Source organism: Physeter macrocephalus, chromosome 11 (assembly GCF_002837175.3).
Source record: "Physeter macrocephalus isolate SW-GA chromosome 11, ASM283717v5, whole genome shotgun sequence".
NCBI classification, from domain to species: domain Eukaryota; kingdom Metazoa; phylum Chordata; class Mammalia; order Artiodactyla; family Physeteridae; genus Physeter; species Physeter macrocephalus.
The window spans coordinates 50,632,430-50,651,719 of record NC_041224.1 but is presented as its reverse complement, the minus strand read 5'-3'; the positions used below and the strand labels follow the sequence as shown (position 1 = coordinate 50,651,719).

Here is a 19,290-nt window from a genome sequence, read left to right as displayed (position 1 = left end):
GTGACATTCAGTCGAGAGTCAGCGCTAATTTACAGGGATTACCAAGGCTTAGGCTGGTACCTGGGCAAAACATATATGAATCTTCACCCAGCTGGCCTAGCTTGAGCAAGCTTCCAAAAGGCTGGTTTGGCCCCTACTTTTCTCACCCCTCTCGTTCATTCGTGATCACTGTGGTGGATTCAAACACTGTTTTCTGCAGTCCCTTCTTTCCCATGTGACTTTGCAGTGGACGAGAATGGCCTGAGTCTACTTCCCTACTGCACTGATGTTGGGTTTGGCCATGTGATTTGTGTTGGCCAATGGTTGTGAGCCAAGGCCTTAAGAGGCATCATGCATCCCCATCTGCCCTCTTAGGCTACCACGATCTGTCACAAGATGAGCACACCATAGGCCCCCGAATAAGCACACGTGGAAGAGCCCTAAAGCCAAATGGAAGCCTGGAATCTAGCCTGGACCAGCCTAAGTCAACCAAACCATACTCCGTAGGAAAATAAATGCTTGTGGTTGTAAGGCACTGAGACCAGGGACTGTCGTGTTAAGCAGCAACACTATGTAGCAAAACCTAACACAACCACCGTAAGAGCAAATATAATGGTTAAGTTTGCCTGGCACAGAGTAGACATGCAATAATAAAATATTTGTGCTTATTTTAAGGAGATCTTAATTCATTTGTCATTCATACACATACAGAGAACTCCTACCCATGAGGCACCACACTAGCCCCACAGGAAGCTGAAAGCAATGAAAAATACAAAAGTAATAATTCCTACACGTAACTTTTTAGTCTAGCAAATCCCCAAGCTTCCTAAATTCTACTGGGGGAGAGGGGTCGGTGCTGACAAAGCTTCTATTCACTTCATAGATTCATTTATTGCCCTGGGTCAAATCACAGAAGGAATGAAATTCAGTATCTGTGCATTTAAGGGTCTGATTCTTATATTTATAAATGGTGAAACCTACTGCCTTCTACAAATGAACTTTTTTTTTTAACATCTTTATTGGAGTATAATTGCTTTACAATGGTGTGTTAGTTTCTGCTTTATAACAAAGTGAATCAGCTATACATATACATATATCCCCACTGAGCTGATCTCCCTGTGCTATGCGGCTGCTTCCCACTGGCTATCTATTTTACACTTGGTAGTGTATATATGTCCATGCCACTCTCTCACTTCGTCCCAGCTTACCCTTCCCCCTCCCTGTGTCCTCAAGTCCATACAAATGTACTCTTAAAGACAGAAACTAGAAATTATTTTGTAAACTACTTGAATTATTTTTAATGAACCCCTTTGTTCTATTAATCTTCACTTATTCACTCAACATACATTTACTGAGCACCTATGATACTCCAGGCATATGATGGGTAGCTGTACTAGGAAGCAGCACACACAATTCCTAGCTCCAACTTCTGGCTGCCCAGATGCACCACTGACCACGAACGAATTATTTAAAATTCTAATTGACAGCTCCATGTAGTATCCAAAATTTTTTTTTAAAAAAACGCCTCTCTATAGTTTAACTCCAATGTCTTCTTCCAATTTTACTTTTAAAAGAATTCCACTTCACCTGCAAATGTGGTGATTTCACCATCTCTCTTCTCCTTTTATCAAGGACCACAATCCTTCTTACATTCACTGTCACACACAGAGTTGTGGGAGATTCACACATTTAATAACCTTTGGGTTTTTTTGTTTTTTTCTTTGGCCACACCATGTGGCACGTGAGTCTTAGTTCCCCGACCAGGGATCGAACCCACTCCCCCTGCACTGGAAGCAGGGACCGCCAGGGAAGTCCCAACACATTTAATAACCTTTGGCATGAAGTCTTTTCAAAGGTCTTTGGGAAATCTGAATAAATTAGATCCACTGGTTTGCCCTTCTTCCCACATTTATTTTCTCCCTCAGAGAACATAATGGGTTCATCAAGCATGATTTCCCCATCTGAACGTCATGTTTTGTTTTGTTCTGTTTTTTAAGGGTCCTGCGATCTCACCTTCTCCCATGGATTGCACAAGGCTGCTGGGCATGGAGGTGAATTAGCTCTGAAAATAAGGACCATTCCTCGATTTTAACTGGGGAGTCACAGAAGTGAAGTGTATAAGACCATACATGCATATACCTCCCCATGCAGACACTGTCCCAAGCACTCTATTAAGATTCACTCACATCACATAAAACCCCAGAAGCAGGATTCAGACCCTGGAAGTCCAAGGCCAGAGTCCAGGCTCGTAACCGCCAGGCCCTGCAGCCTCTGCAAATCCCAACCTGTGCCAGGGTCCCTGGGCTTCTCCACCCACCTGTCCTGGGCCAGCTTGATGAGGATCCCCAGGAAAGCAGCACAAATGGAAGGCCATCCTAGAGCGTCCTTTATTTCAGGACACAGCTTTTACCTGGACACTCCTCTGGGATAAATCCTAGCATCTGCCACAAAAGAACCTCTAAGCCCCCTGAAGCTGCCAACATCCTGCTTCCTCTTGGCAGGACCTACTCACCTCTACAGAATCAAAGCAAAAAGCAGAGCCTCCTCAGCTATAAGGGCCCATGGCCCGTCACTCAAGAAAGCTCCAAAGCCTGGCTGAAATCTCAGGCCCCGCCTAAAGGACTCAGCATTTCACAGCCCTGAGCTGCTCTCCTAAATGCTTCAGCCTCTTCTTACTGAAGCCCCTACCCTGTTACTGAGCTCAGAATTGGGAGGATGGAGGTGACACACCATCTCCTTTCAGTCTGGTCTCTCTCTCCAGGAGCTAGCTTTACATCTCTGGGGCTTCAGGCTTCTCTGAATCTTCCATCATTGGTGGCTTAAGCGGGGTGGGGAGGAGAGAGTCCAGATTGTCTGGGTCAATGACACGCTACAAATCTGGCCCAGGCCTCCACCTGGAAATCTAAAGCAAAGGATATTATTAAAGTCACAGGTTAAGGAGCCCTGACTCCACAGCAGCTCATTTAGAAGCCCGCAGTGGCGTTAAATGTAAACACTTCCCAAGAAAGCTTTAAAACAGAGGGAGGTTTTTATTAAACGACTTAATTGAGGGCCACTTCTCATGTGGAAAGCTTTTTACACGGAGGAATAAAATGGCCTGGTGGGTGTTTTCCAGACACTTGTTTTTAAACCTGCCGTGCTGTCCTGGGGAAATGAAGCACAACTCTGGGCTCATGTGTGTCCCCCTGCTGCTAATTCTTCAGCAGAAATAAAATACCTAATAAGACCTACTCCCCGGCGGCACAGAGAACCTGGTGTGACAATGTCACTCCAATATTCATTTCAAGGGTCATTAGAATCACCGGACAGGAAAAGTGGAAAAACTAAGGCTGGACAAAAAGAACCCAAATAAATGAAGAAAGACATTCTAAAGCTTGAAAACAGGACACGATGTGGGAGAATAGGCCTGATGAAACTGAGGCTTGGGTTACTCTACAAAGACACCAGGTAAAAGGAATGAAGGGCTGATACTCACTACAGCGCATGGATGGACCTGGAAAACATGATGCTTACTGAAAGAAGCCAGACCAAAAGGCCACATGTTGTAAGATCCCATTTATATAAGATACCCAGATAGGCAATTCCACGGAGACAGAAAGTAGACTGGTGGTGCCAGGGCCTGGGGGGAGGGAGGAATGTGAAATGACTGCTTGCTGGCTACAGGGTTTCCCTCTCGGGTGATGAAAAAGCTCTGGAATTAGATAGTGGTGATGGTTGCACAATGCTGGGAATGTACTTAATGCCACTGACCTGTACACTTTAAACTGGCTAAAATGGGCAATTTTACACAGTATGTATTTTACCACCATAAAATAGAAAATGATAACAGGAACTCCGGAAAAATCCTTTTTCAGCTCTTAACCCAGAAGCAATCCCTTCCTCACATGAATATAAATATACATGCTATAGGCCAAAATAATAAATAGTATTATTTTACTAATAACTCATTTATTGAGTTAAGCTTCCCATGTGCCCTATGCACTTAAGGCCAAGTCACTTCCCCCCTCACCTGTCCTCAGGTGGGTGGTGGTGTTATCATTAGCCCCACTTTACAGGTGAGGAAACCAAAGCACAGGGAGGTCCAGGAGCTTGCCCAGGGTCACCCAGCAAATAGGGGAAAAGCCAAACGATGAAGCCAGCGGGAGGAGAGCAGGTAGCTTACACCCAAACTCAGAGCACGGCCACTCTGCCTCCGAATCGTATGCTCTGCTGAAGGAATGTTTTCTGGACCTAGTTTCCCACTTTGCCCGCAACACAGATATTCCTTGGCTGTTGAGCCCTAATGCTTTTTCAGTGGCATTTCTTGAGTGACCACAGAGTTCTCTGAAAAACACGTTCAAAATCACACCTTAGGAATCAAACTAAACCTTCACATGTGTAGAACTACTTCACATGGACAGAGCGATTTTCATGTGTTCGGATTTACTGTATTTAGTCCCGGGAACAATGTGGTAAGATAGGAGGGTGATGTGATTACCCGTCCTTTCCTGGGGAGAAAAGCCAGCCTCCCAAGGTCAGGCCACACAGTGGGTGCAGGCACCGTGCTTCTACTCCAGGGCCCCACTCTGCTGTCTTCCTGAAGAGCCAGGTTTAATTACTCTGAGATGTTAGGGGATGTTTTTTCATATAAGTTATTTATATGTAAATGTATGTGTATTATTTATATGTAAATAGGTGCACGCAATTACAAATGAAGCTAAGGAACACGCTAATGGAGAGGAAAACAGCTCTTCCCACATTTCAGGGGCACCTGTGGGTAACCCAGAAGCACCAATAAAAGGTTAAATTCCATTCCCTCCACCCCACTTAAGAAAGCAGGGCTCTTTGCCACTGGCCAACAGCTCCCTTTGATAAGGGATGTTAAAAACCACCACCGCTGTTAGAGGTGCCACCTTGCAAGGACTCTCAGCCTCCCGGTACTGACTTTTGGGCTGGAAAATTCTTTGTTATGGGGGCCATCCTGTGCATTGTAGGGTATTTAGTAGCACCCCTGGCCTCTATCCACTAGATGCTCGTAGCCACCACCACCCCTGCTCGTGACAACCAAGATGTCTCCAGATACTGCCAAATGTCCCCCAGCGGGGCCCCATTTGAGAGCCACTATACTATGTCAAAGAGATGTGGCCCTAACAGCTCTATGAGGTAAGAGCTACATGCCCCTTTTACAGATGAGGAAACAACCCTGAAATGGATGAGGAACCTGCCCAGAACACCACACTCTTTGTGATGGGCAAACTGGTTTCCAATTCAAGCAGGTGAGACCCCAATGCTCTCACCCCACAGTGGGAAGATGGAACAAGAAGACCAGAGGCGGATCTACCTTCTACCAGCTCACGTACTGAAATGTTAAATGGAGCCTTGCCCTGAGAAGATGGAGGTGGGCTTGAACCCTCCAGGGGTTTGATCCTCAAGTCCAAAGAAAATGCGTTCTGCTGGCAAAAACAGTCCCAGCAATGCCAGGAAGGCTGAAGGGCCTCCTTGACTCACAAAATAATCTGCAAGCTGGGAGTAGGCATGCCCTTTGAATAATAGTGCTTTAAGCACAAATACAAACAGCAATCACTGACCATGAGAGCCCGAAATACATTTTTTAAAACATGCCTTTATCAAGAATTCCCCCTTATTATTTTGGTGAAACATTCCCCCACAGTCTCACCCTTCTTAGCGCTCATCTGTCTTTCTGTTTAGTAATCACTGTGGCTGCTAGAGAGACACAGATGAAATACAAGACGTCACGTTTCAAAAAGCTGAATAACTTCTGTCCTTCCTCCTACAAAACTTTATGGAGCATCTGTTTTCTGCTACACACGGGGGTGCGACATCAGTTGAGAGAGCCCTCCTCTTTACAGGTTTACAAGTTTGGGGAGGAGAGGGGTTCCTCCGACATGTTAGCAAATGGCACTGATGGTGTTCTAATTGTTGAGGTAAAGGCACATGCAAGCAGTCAACAATTTGTGAAGAAATGAATGAGTGGGTGAATTGAGGGGATGAATGCAGAGCCTATGCACTAAGCAGGGTTCCAGGTCCAGAGAAGCACAGCTCAGGGCCAGACAAGTTTGATCCCTGGATCCAACCACTTGGTAGCTGCACAACTTCGGTAAGTGACCCAATTTCTCAAGGCCTTCTTTCCCTCACCAGGAAAATGGATTTATGATAGTACCCATCCCATAGAGCTGCTATGTTGAACACTCTCAGACAGGGCTGGAGGTAAATGCTCCAGAAGCATTTGCTATTATTATGAGAATCACTGATTTGGGCAGGCCTCCTGGGAAGTGTGGTGACTCTTTTGCACCCCACCCAGCTGCCTCATGCCCAGGAAGCTGGACTCAAGGCAGGTATCCAGACCCTTAGCAAGAGGTGGTCATGCCCTGAGCAGACCATACCTGAAGAACCAGGTAACTATTGGCTCTAATCCTCCCCACCCCCACCCCACCCCCCGCTTCCCTACTTCCTCTCTCCCTCTAACCTTACACCCCATTCCACCCCACCCTGCCCCAAAAAACAGCTTTCGGGTGGCTCAGGGCAGCACAGATAGTTAGGGCTGAGCTGGCCTGACTACATGTGAAACAAAGGTGCTCAAGCCTCAAGCCTGAAACTCACAAGTAGGAAAAATCTTAAATTTGGTAAACTCCAGCCAGCAGTCTCTTTCCAAACTACTCTCTCTTATCTCTCCCTCCATTCTTTCTCTATCAGTTCCTCTCCAACTCTTAAAGCTTTCACTGTAATCACCACTCTCAGTAAACTTTCCAGGTTTTTGATATTTGATTAGGGCAAGGAGAGAGACTAATCCACTTTTCAGCCGCTGCTGTGCAATTCTAAGTCACTGTTTTTAATAAGGAGGATAAAAATCTTATAGGCAAAAGTGGTGGAGAAGCAAATTCTTTTTTTTTTTTTTTTTTACAGAAAGCTATCTGTAATACAGCTACAACAAAGCTCAAGGATATGGATTAGTTCATAGGATATATTAGAACCTCTTTACGACTTTGGAAACTGGGCCATTTCTTTTTCCTCTAAAATAAAATCAAAAGAGGGCAGCTGTTAACAGCGTCTCAAACTCTGAACTGGAATCACAAAACTCCAGACCTAACCAGGTTCCTCACCTGGAAAATGGGATCAACAACACTAACGTCTCAGGATCCCTGGGAGGAGTCTTAGCCGCAGGGGGTCCTCTTCCCTGAATGGACTCCAATTTGCAAAGGAAAACAGAGTGCCTTTTTCAAATGCAATAAAATACGGGCTAGAAAGCCAGGGGGAGTCAGAGTAAAACTCAGGAGAATTATTGAAGCCAAAACTAGAAAATCTTGATCATCTTGCCTCAATCCTCTAGCAAAGAGATAAGCAAGGGTGAAAGATTATTAATAATAAAGGGGCTTTATAGACTTAAGAAAACTACAAAGTATGTAACAGCCTGAGCCATAATGTACTCTGCCAAAGGCAAGCAGAAAGCCCTGTGATTGGACAGCAGGGTATAAACCCGCCCTATAAAACAAGAGGCTGAAATATTCCATGTTCATGACAAATGCCCTGTGCTCTAATCCCAAACACTAACTCCATGATGACCCTCCATCGAGTTGATCCTTCTTAGGGTGAAATATAGAGCTAGAGCCCATTGTAGTAATGGACACACACGCGGTAACCCTGTTTTCAACTTAACCCTTTCCTAATTATAGCTCCGCACACCTCTAAACCCTTCTGACCTGTAATTTTAGAGCTTGAGGTACATAACAATGCAGCAAAGTTTTGTTTTTGTTGCTAGTACCACATAAAAAGGAACTGAACGTGCTCGGCTTCGTTTTGTTCCAGAATATTCGACACTAAACTTTGCTTTTAATCTGTTACCCAAGGACCAATTATCTCCAGAAATTCAGAGGTTTGCAGAACTTGAAGAAATGTGGAGACAATGTCTCTCTAACCTAGGATTTGGGATCCATTCAGAGCCTTTCTAAACAGCCTAATCTATCCTCTCCGTTCAAAAAACCAGAAAAATAGAATTTCATAAAATTTCCCTTGGGATGATAAGCCCGCAGTGATCTTCAGTCTAACATTACACAGAGTCCCGTAGAGGAAAACAGTAAATCAATCCAGATCTAAGGGGACTGTGGTGTTAGAAAAACAAGGCCCAGAAAACATAATTTCCCAATCGGTTCTGCTTTAGGGGCACAAGGAGCAGTGGGAAGGCCTCAGCTTTGAATTCAGGCAGACCCGAGAGCTCTGGAACCTCGGCTCTGCCACTTCTCTGGAGCACCTCAGCTGCCCAGGATCTCTTTGGGCCTCAGTTTCCTCATCTGTAAAATGAGGCCGCTGCCACCTGCCCCTCAGGAACGTACAGGTTTTAAAGCAACGGAGGACAAGTGCCCCATTCGCTACCTGACACGTGAAAGGTGGACAGTCAACAAATGTAACTACTCTTACAACCCTGGGGTTATTAGTCCTGTGGGTCAGCTGTTTGGAAACCACCTTCCCAAGGAAAAGCAGTGTGAAGTCCAGTTTCCTGTCTGTCCAAGGAAACCTGAGCTAAAGGGACAACGGTATGATCAAGAACGAACATCCACACGCTGGCTGGAGCCACAGACAAGAACCGACCCACCTGCTCTCAAAGTACAATGGCTACTGTTACCCTCCTCCCAGCTCAGTTGCACAGGAGGGGTAGCCTCTACTCACTAAGCTTGGTTTGCCAGTTACCATCATGGCAAAAAGGGATCCAGCCACGTTCTCCACCAGCTTCCCGACCCTGGTGGTATCCCTGCACTGCTTGCCTAAGTACTCCTTAAGCAAATCGCATCTGCCAGAATCCGAACTCCTCCTTCCTCACTCACTTTCCCTTGGCAGGATCGGCGTACAAAACCCTCTCGTCCATCAGAAAAGTATCTGAAGTCAATTATTTAAAACTTGACGTAGGGACTTAATAAAATAATTGAAACCCAAGAAAAGCTTTTCTTGTGTCTGCTTGGCCAATGAATTGACAAGGTATCTGTACACCCAGGGGAGGTGAGCCAGGTGGTACCCGGCTCCCCCGACAGTTCTTCATGCTCATCGTGCGTCTAAGAGTTCCCAACTTACTGTAACCCCCAGTTTACATCTCCACCAGATTTCAAGCTCCATACCCTGTTTACCACGAAATCGATGAACGATAACAGAGCTTTGCCAGGAGTGGGGGCTTCATAAGAACTGAATTTGTTATATGACTGAATAAAGAAACAACAAAAACAAAAATTTGGTATGAATTTAAGATGAAGCACTCTCTCTCCCAGGGATATTGGTTTGGGGGACGGAGGACAGTGCCTGAAGAAGGAAGAAAAGTGGGGTCAGACTGGGGCGTTCGACTGAAAACTCCAATAAGTTTCTCCTACGTGAAAGCCGGTCAACCCTGGTGCTCCTTCCATCAAATCCCCCTTTCTTCTCTTCTACTTTCAGGGTTTTCATGGTATAACTTGTTTCCTGATAACAGCAATGTCATGTGACAGAATAAAGTAAGCACTTGGTCATTCATGGAAAACTACCCAATTCTCAATTCCCCTTGAACTTTGTTTTTCTTCTCTGATGCCAACCTTTCAGCCATTTCACTACCCTTTAGTGCCAGGATCAGAGGAGGAAAAGAAAGGAAAAGCACAAAATCAGTCGTGTTTTTTAAAAGGGTCAATGGCACCTCTTAGATAAATGGGTTTCAGGCAGGGGTGGGGACAGAGGGAGTTAAGGAGGCCATTGAATTCTTTAAACCACCCCCAAACCCAATCAATACAAGCAAATTAACTGTCCCTATGTGAAGGGGAAAAAAAAAAAGCCAATAGGGCAGTCTATTCTTAACACAAATCAAAGATCACTCTTCTGAATGCTGCATACCCTTTCTCTAAATAAAGAAGCCCCTCACTAACTCTTTCTTCACTTACTTTCTTCTAATCACTTTAGAATATTAGAGTTACTACTAAAAAGGAAGAAATGCTTAAATAAATCTGTTAGGCCCATATTTACACATACTTTTTCTTGCTTTTTTTTTTCCAGAATGTACCATTATATTCACAGTTTAACCATTGCTGTTCAGGTGCAACTTTTCAGGCACTAGGAGTTCGACAGCATCCTCAAGTCAACATTTTCCCCCTAAATGGAGATAAGATTAGCAAGTTAACGAACCAGTCAATAACATGGCTTCATTTTGTTGGCCTGGTCCAAAAAAAACAAAAAAACTGAACAGTAGGAAAACACTTTCCATATGGTCTTTTTCCCCCAAGGTTGAGGATTCTGGCCAGGGGCCACCCTGTGAAACCATGCCCTCCACATAACCTCCATTCTCAAGCCAAGACAGTTAAGCCCACTGCCACCGCGGCCCCACTTCCAGCAACAGAGCACATGGGTAGGAGCAGCGCATGGTCATGGAAGATGGGAAAGAGAGAGAAACCAACTGGGACCAAACTCTACAGTTTTGAATTTTTTCAAAATGAATGTTCTTTTGACTTACGTTAGGAGCTAGAAAAGAACACAAGCTTTCCTCCAACTCTGGAGGGCATTCTCATAAAAGAATGTCACACCACTACTAATAAAAATGTCCTATAGAGGGCCAGCACCTAAGAAAAAAATGAAATCCACTGGTTTGTGGCCACGTAGCATACAGGTGGGAATCTAATACAAACATCGTACTTAGGTACCACAGTAAATTAACCAAGATCCCAGGAAACTGTCACAATAACACACTATAAGAAAATAAATGCTCAAGTTCAGTCAATGTATACATATATTCGATTTTTCCTTATGCCTATTTCCCTTTTTTTTTTGCAGTACGCGGGCCTCTCACTGTTGTGGCCTCTCCCGTTGCAGAGCACAGGCTCCGGACGCGCAGGCTCAGCGGCCATGGCTCACGGGCCCAGCCGCTCCGCGGCATGTGGGATCTTCCCGGACCGGGGCACGAACCCGTGTCCCCTGCATCGGCAGGTGGACTCTCAACCACTGCACCACCAGGGAAGCCCCCTATCATTTTTAAGATCATTAGACAAGTGGCAAAGATCTCACCTCAGATGTGTCATGCTACTATAGGCACCAATTCCCTAACTCAGATATTATGCTATCAACAAGAAATATACACTGTGTTAATTACATCTGCTGGGCTTAATCACACAATGGGAACAAGCCCAATCTACACAATGAAGCTTAACACACATATTAACATCATATCAACTACAAAATAAGGATCTTGTCAGCTTGCAATTCTTAAAAATTTTCCCCACACATTTATGCAGAATCATAATCTGTGCCAGAGGATCTCCAAAAGCTGATGGATTCCTAAATTATTTTCCCTCCTTTTAACCTGAAATCCTTTCCAAATAGGACAAGTCAAACTATCACTTAGTTTCCCTGAATAAGAACCCTGTAGCATAACCTTGACCCTTGCAAGGACTTCATGAGTTTAATCCCTCCACTGTCACTTCCTTGGCAGAAAGTGCGCTAGCAATATTTTCTGTGAACAGAGCGGTAAAAGCAGAGGGAACTCCAGAAAAAGGCACCATCTGCAGTTTAAAGTTGGAAAGCACCAGCCCACAGGTTTTTCAGGTGCAAAGGTAGATTACACAAGGCAGAATCGATAGTAGCTGAGATGATCTCCTCTAGTAGTTCAGAAAGTGGGTGTGGAAAGCGAAAAGCACAATCCAAAGCACATTAGAATCACCTGGCTTTTAAATTCCATTGCTCAGGCTGCGCCCCAGACCAGCTAAATCAGGATCTCTAGAGGTGGGACCTAGGCATCAGAAGTTTTTAAAACTCTCTAGATGTGCAGCCAAGTTTGAGAACCAATACCTAAAAGAAATTCCCAACGTGTTTTTAACAGCGCGTTGTGAGCAGCGTTGGAAAGGCACCGCACCCTTGGGGTGAAGGGGTATACACAGATACACAGAATAAATATACAAAGTTTTTTTAAAAAAAAAACCTCTGTAACTAACTCCAACATGACAGCCAAGCACCTGTGTAGAGGCCAAACAGTGATGCAACTTGGAAAAGTCCCTTGGAAAGCTAGGATGTGTGCCGTACGTGAGGTGGGGTCTTTCAGGACGACCTGCCTGGACCGGGAAAGCCAGCGAGAGAGGGACGCCCACCCGCCCTTTCTTTTCAAGGGATGGTCGAGACCAGCACGCCCAGAAATAAAGTAAAACAGGGTCGGCAGGGACCGAGGTGCTCGCTTGGGTCCGGGAGGAACCCTGGCTCACTCGCAGCTGTCACTCGAGCCCGAGGGTCGAGGCAGGGGTGCTAAGGCTGCCAGCCCCTCTTCACTACACGGCGGTCCCGGAGCCCCTCCCTCGCCCCGGCCCCGACCCCGACGCGGGCCCCCGGGAACCCGACCATCTGTCCTGCACGTCTCCCCGCCAGGGCGCCCGAGCGGGAGCCAGGAGCGCCACTTTCCAGCCCCGGGACCCGCGCGCCTGGCGGCGGGCGCTGCACTGCACTGCGCGGCGCGGCGCAGGGCTCGGACGGCGGGCCTGAACCCCTCCGGATCCCGCCGCCCACGACGACACCTCAGCCTCCCGGTCCGAGTCCCCGCGCCCGCTCCCGGCTCACTTACCGCCGCCGCCGCCGCCTCCCGGGTCCCGCTCCAGCCGCAGCCAGCAGAGCCCGGCCCGAGTGCAGGGAGCGCGGCGCCACCAAGAGGCAGAGCGAGCCCGGGCCCCGCCCCGCCCGCCCTCGGGGAGGAGGGGCCGGGGCCGCCGGGGTTGGAGAGCCCGGCGCCCGCCCCCACCCCGCCCGAGCCGGCTCGTCCCGCCCGCTCCAGCAGCTCGGCGGGCCCTCCCTGCACTCCCGCGTGTCCTCGCTCCGCCCCGGCGCTCGGGACAAGTCTCCCCGCACCCCGACACCGCGCCTACTCGGCTCGGCCGGGACGCGCCCGCCCCTCTTCCCCATCCCACCCCATCAGGCCTCACACGCCTCTCCAGCTACGCTTTGTCCTCACCCTTCCCCAGATCGGAATGTCCTCCCACCTCCCCTCCGCCGTCCCCGGGACTCTTCACCTCCGAGCCCAGGCAGTTCCAAATTCCCCGTCTCCTGGGAGCCTTGCCTGTTTCGCACCCCCGACTTCCCTCTGTCCCTTCCCCACGGCCCCTTGGCCCAGTTTTCTCCCTACCCTTACAGGCAGACTTTTTCTCCCTACCTGGTCGGAAACTTTAAGGTATAACTTTTCTCCTACCACAATCAAATCTGCAAGTGTTTATTGAGCACCTACGAAGTCTAGAAATACTGGTGGAGTATAATAAATGTCCGTCCCTGTTAGGGAGGCAGGGAAGTGAGATGCCTAAGGTCACACAGCTGATGGTAGTAGGACTGGGATTAGAAATCAGATTTCTGGTATCTAGTTGAGGCCCGTTCCAGGGGAAACTGCAGAATGCCAATGACCAGCTGTGGGAGTTTGAGCAAAAAACGTTTTCTTACCTGTGAAATGGGAGGATACCCACCCCACCAGGTTGTGAAGATTACCTAAGAAAACAGACATGGAATATCACACAACCTGTGCTAATAAGTAAATATTTGTCGACGTATGGAATGAAATAGACGCTTGAAAATTCAATAATTTAAAATAACAATATAGAAAGACTTTAAAAGTAATAGTGGGGCTTCCCTGGTGGCACAGTGGTTGAGAGTCCGCCTGCCGATGCAGGGGATACGGGTTCGTGCCCTGGTCCGGGAAGATCCCACGTGCCATGGAGCGGCTGGGCCCGTGGGCCATGGCCGCTGAGCCTGCGCGTCCGGAGCCTGTGCTCTGCAACGGGAGAGGCCACGACAGTGAGAGGCCCGCGTACCGCAAAAATAAATAAATAATAAAAGTAATAGTGAATGCAAGAAAACATTGGCAAATCATATCTGATAAGGGATTAATATCCAAAATATATAAAAAACTCATACAACTTAATAGCAAAAATACAATCTGATTTTAAAGGGGGCAGAGGATCTGAATAGACATTTTTCCAAAGAAAACGTACAGATGGTCAACAGGTATGAGAAAAGGTGCTCAACAATCATCAGGGAAATGCAAATCAAAACCACAATGAGCTATCACGTCACACCTGTTCAGAATGGCTATTATCAAAAGGACAAGAGATAATAAGTGTTGGTGAGGATGTGGTAATGTAAATTGGCTTCAGCCACTATGGAAAACAGTGTGGAGGTTCCCCCTAATTTAAAAATAGAACTACCATATGATCCAGCAATTCCACTTCTGGGTATTTATCCAAAGAAAATGAAAACTCTAACTTGAAAAGATATATGCACCCCCAATGTCATTGCAGCACTATTTACAATAGCCAAACTATGGAAGCAACCTAAGTGTCCCTTGATGAACGAATGGCTAAAGAAGATATAGTATAAACATACAATGGAATATTATTCGGCCATAAAAAAGGAAGGAAATCCTGACATTTGCGACAACATGGATGTACTTTGAGGGTATTGTGCTAGGTGAAACAAGTCAGAGAAAGACAAATACCATATGATCTCTCTTATATGTGGAATCTACAAAAATAAAAAAACAAACAGAAAAGAACAAGCTCATAGATACAGAGAACAGATTGGTGGTTACCAGGTGGGAGGAACTGAGGGGGTTGAAACGGGTGAAGGGGGTGAAGGGAGTAAAAAGTAAAAACTTTCAGTCATAAAATAAGTCATGTGGATGTAATGTACAGCATGGTAACTATAGTTGATAATACTGAATTACATATTTGAAAGCTGCTAAGAGATTAGATCCTAAAAGTTTTCAGCACAAGGAAAAAAATCTTTGTAAATGGATGTTAACTAGACTTATTGTGGTGACCATTTTGCAGTATATACTAACATCAAATTATTATGTTGTATACCAGAAACTAATATAATGCCAAATGTCACTCATACCTAAATAAACAAACATTTAAAGTAATAGTGATGGGGGTGGTGGGGAGATTTGGATTCTACTTATCCAGAGGAGGCAGCAATGGTCAAAGGAGACTTTTTGGAGGAAGTGGAGTTGAACTATCCTAGAAATAATGGATCCAGGTGCAGGTGAGTCCAGGAAGACACCCAAGGTGGACAGGGTGTGTGAACAGTATTCAGAATGTGGTCTGGCTTTTCCTGAATGGAGGCTGCCTGTAGGGGATCATACTAGAATGGGGGATGGGGCCAGATGGTGGAAAAGGCATCCAATATCAAAGTGAAGGGACTCAAGTTAACCAAACAGCACTTGGATACCTCAAAATGGTTGGAATGGAACTTGCATCCTACAGAGGGCACTTAAATAACCCTGGAAACCTGGGATGGCAGAAACAGCAGCCCAGGAACCAGCAAGGTGATGAGAGGGGATTGCAGCAGGGAGGGAAAGGGAAGAAAAAATTTTCAAAGAAGACCCCTAGGAGTTGGGGAGCAAATGTGTGCAGTGTGGGAATGGAAAAAGCAAAGACAAAACTGAGGTTTCAAGGCTGGTGACTTGGAGCACCTTAAATAGGCATGATTTTTTTATGAGAGATGATGAAGTTTCCATGGACTGTGAGGTAATGATGGCACTTGTCAGTGGAATGCCCCACAGGCAGCAGGAGGTGGGATTGGGAAGTAGAGGGTAAAGGAGAGTAAGGACTGGACCAGGCGCCAGGAGAAGAGAGTGAAGTTCCCTCACTAAGGGCTGAGGAAGCAGCGGGTACCAGCCAAGGGAGAAGGAGAAGGGTCCCAGAGAGCTGTCAGGAAGAACCAGGGAAGTCTTTGATAGAAGCCAAAGGATGAGCAGTTCATGAAGGAGAGGGTGGTGCCGAATGCCACAATTCTACTTCTAGACCCTCACACAAGGAGCCGTAGACCCTCACGCAAGGAGCCATAGACCCTCACACAAGGAGCCATAGACCCTCACACAAGGAGCCATAGACATCACACAAGGACCCGTACAAAGTATGCACTCGGTACATATTTGTTAACTGTCTAAAAAGGATTTAATCAGCAACTGACCCCCCACTTCCAGGCAGATATTTTCCTGATAACAAAAATAAGGAGAGCCAGTGGGGGCAAGGAAAGAAGCGCAGTGGAAATCAGTTTATTAGAGAAATTGCTTTTGAGGCTGCTACTGTCAAGATGCAGCTCAAGCCCCTACAACCTCAACGGAAAACAAACCTCCCCCCTGCCAAGGCTAAGTATTTTTGTTCATTTCTGATGGCCAACACCTTCTAACAAGGAATTTCTCCTTCCAGAACACATTTTTCTTGCATATGTCTAAAGCAAAAATAGCCAGCTGTGACTATTTAGTGGCTTGGCCTTGAACTAATGAAAACTAGAATTTAGTTTATCTTGCAGAAGTAGATATGATTTTTTTTTCCTAGAACTTAAGTGTAAGGACTTACCTTAGGGCTATGAGCCAGTTAACTCAAGAGCAGGTTGAGGCCCACAGTCCTGTGATCAAGGTGACCGTGATTATAGCAGGAACTTGGATTTCTTGAGCAACTTGAGGAATTTCACACTTAATATTTAAATGTCAGAACAACCTGGTAGATGTTCTCATCCCCATTTTAAAGATGAGGGAGTTGAGGCTCAGAAAAGCCACACAACTTGCCCAAGATCAAATTCTTAATTACTAAGTGGAGGAGCAGCCTCCACTGCTCCTGGGTCTGTCAGGACTGCAGCTTTGCTGGAGAGTCACAGACTTCAGACTGGAAGGCCTCTAGGGGATGACTCATCCCAAGCCATCCTCCTCTCGTTTCAGACCAGGGTTTCTGAAACGAGTTGCCTGCTGGAAGCCAGGGAAACTTCAGCACCTAGAGCAGCAAGATCTGATGGGTAGTTTTCTCTGAGTCTGTCTGTCTGTCTCTCTCTCTCTCTCTCTCTCTCTCTGCTTCAGTTTCACACACAGCTCTTATAGGTACTGGCCTCCTCTGAGGCCCGCCCTGTGCCAGCTGAGCCCAGCACTGATCTGTCCCCTCTGTGCCCCAATCCCTTCCATGAAATTCAAGGACGCAGACATTGATATCCATAGGCCTTTCCCTCGCCATGAGAATTCCAGAGTTTGTGCCAACATGAGGAAGATGACTTTTAAAATATGGATATGGGTTTGGAAAGAGGGCAAGGGGGCAGCAAGGTATGTGTCACTCAGCCTTAGGAAGCTGCCCACAGGAGGGGCCAGGCAGCAGGTGAGCTGGGGCATGAGAGGCCAGCACAGCCCAGGCAGAGAGCCCCACGGTGGTGGGGACCAGAGTCTCCCCGGGGCCTCTGGCTCAGGGCCAACGTTTCTTTTTTTCTCTGAGCTCTCCAGTCTATTCTGACCTTAGAGACCTGGCCAGGGGCTCTGAATCAAACATCAGAAAGGATAGGGAGGGTGGGAGACGCAAGAGGGAAGAGATATGGGAACATATGTATATGTATAACTGATTCACTTTGTTGTAAAGCAGAAACTAACACACCATTGTAAAACAGTTATGCTCCAATAAAGATGTTAAAAAAGAAAAAAAAAAAAGAAAGGTACTGGATGTTTGGATGGAAGACAAGACACTCAAGGATGCCTTTTAGGCTGTCACTGGCAACACAGGAAAATTTACAGGTAGCTGGTTGAAACAGGATGGAGATCCCCTGAACCATCTGTAGGGGACAGGGCATGACAAAGGGAAATTTAGGCATCATTATTGCCAATACAAAGTGCAGACATCACTGACATATTTCAATGTGCTAACTGAATGTGAACTGAACAGCTATACTTAGGGATATTCAAAGATGTACCCTTATGCTGGTCCTTTTAATACATGGCTGCATTACGACTTTCATGGGCCTTGGGCACTTTTGTGTGTGTGTGCGTGTGTGTGTATAATTGTATACATATAATTATATATGAATTGTATATATAATTGTATATTTAAAATGATATATTAAATAAAATTATATATTATATATAAATTATATTATATAATTGTATACATAATTATATATATAAACTGTATATATATAAAATTGTATTTTATGAAGGCATTGGTAGAAAGAAAAATATTTTGATATTATATAGTAACACGTTTTCTTCCACCTTAAAGTTCATTTTTTCTTCTAATTTTAAAATAAATTAAACATTTTTGTGGAGCCCTGAAATTATCGTGGGCCCAGGCACTGTGGCAGCCCTGCTTATATCCTGAGGGTTTCTGTCCTACACTGAATGCCTGGGGAAATTTAAAAAAGAGCTTTGCGTGGAGCTCTATCCCAGGCCAATTAAACTGAAGTCTCCAGGGGTGGGTCGAGGCACTCTATTTATGGCATTAAGAAAAAATCTCCCAGGTGATTCCAGTGTGCAGACAGGATTGTAATACTGGCTCTAATAATATTTTCCTCATAGGACCTTAAGTTTCTCAATAGCAAATTCTCCATTGCTTTTTTTTTTTTTTTTTTTAAGATACTATCCTTTGAGGCTGGAGATGGACCACTGTTTTACAGATCAATTTTCCAAGCAGAGAACCTCACTGTATCTTATTTCTATCAGTGAAAATCTACTTTACATCACCGTGGGACAATGTTTTTAAAATTTGAACCCCTCCCCCCTTTTTGCTCTTTGTAGCTCTACCTCTCCTTTCCAAGCCCCTATTTCCCCGTTGCCTTCAGGGTGAGATGTGACAGGGTGGAAGGCAGAAAAGAAAGGAATCTCAGAGTGGGAGTTTTCAAAGGTCTCTGGACTGGGAAGTCTCTGGGTCTAGACCAAAAGTTGTGGAAATGTGGGGCTTATGTGTGGGATTTGCTCTGGGAAACTAGAAAATATTATTCTAGACTGGGGGGGAGGGGAGACTAAGAGGAAGTGGGATCCATTCAAACAGAAATAAGAAAAAAATGGATAGAAGGGCCACCGCGGGCGACTTGAGGGAGCACCAAGGAGCCAGGCAGCCTCCATGACTCGCCAGCTGCCCCTCCAGGTGAGGGTGAAGCTTTCTTTCCTCCACAGTCACCCTTTGCCTGGTGACCACCCAGGAGGGGGATACCCACTCACGGCAGAGATTTTACACACTCCCCTTCTCTTGATCCTGGGTGCTCCTTTCCCACTGTAAAATAGTCTAGAACATTCTTAAGCCCTGAGAAGAAGGACGGAGCTCAGGACACCACACTCTAATAAGATATCCTGGATATTTTCCTAGGATTACAAAATTCTTAGAAAATATAGAAATGAAAGATGACTCTCACAAATGGTTTCATTGCTTTCATACTCACACTTAATACCAGAAAAAGATCTATCCAGTCAGCACTACAATTCAGACACCTTAGAACTGTAACTTCCTTAATGGATATAACAAAGGTTGAAAACATTTTAGGAAGGAAAGTGACCTACATTTGATATTTTGTAGACTGCTAATTATGACAATAAGGGACATATAA

The 19,290-nt window shown here is 45.8% G+C and overlaps 2 protein-coding genes across 2 annotated transcripts in view; one reads left to right on the top strand and one right to left on the bottom strand.

The window, feature by feature from the left end:
* The window catches only part of CGNL1 (cingulin like 1), a 142,387-nt gene extending 129,790 nt beyond the window's left edge, over positions 1–12,597 (bottom strand). Inside the window, exon 1 of the mRNA XM_028495088.1 lies at positions 12,521–12,597. The gene's annotated coding sequence lies outside the window, so the exon portion shown is untranslated. The remainder of the gene's footprint in view (positions 1–12,520) is intronic.
* On the top strand, positions 8,272–13,126 carry LOC114487059 (translation initiation factor IF-2-like). Its single transcript, XM_028495087.1, has 2 exons — positions 8,272–8,507; positions 12,328–13,126. The coding sequence occupies exons 1-2, from the start codon at positions 8,272–8,274 to the stop codon at positions 13,124–13,126; spliced, it is 1,035 nt and encodes a 344-aa protein (XP_028350888.1).
* The last annotated feature ends 6,164 nt before the right edge of the window (positions 13,127–19,290 follow it).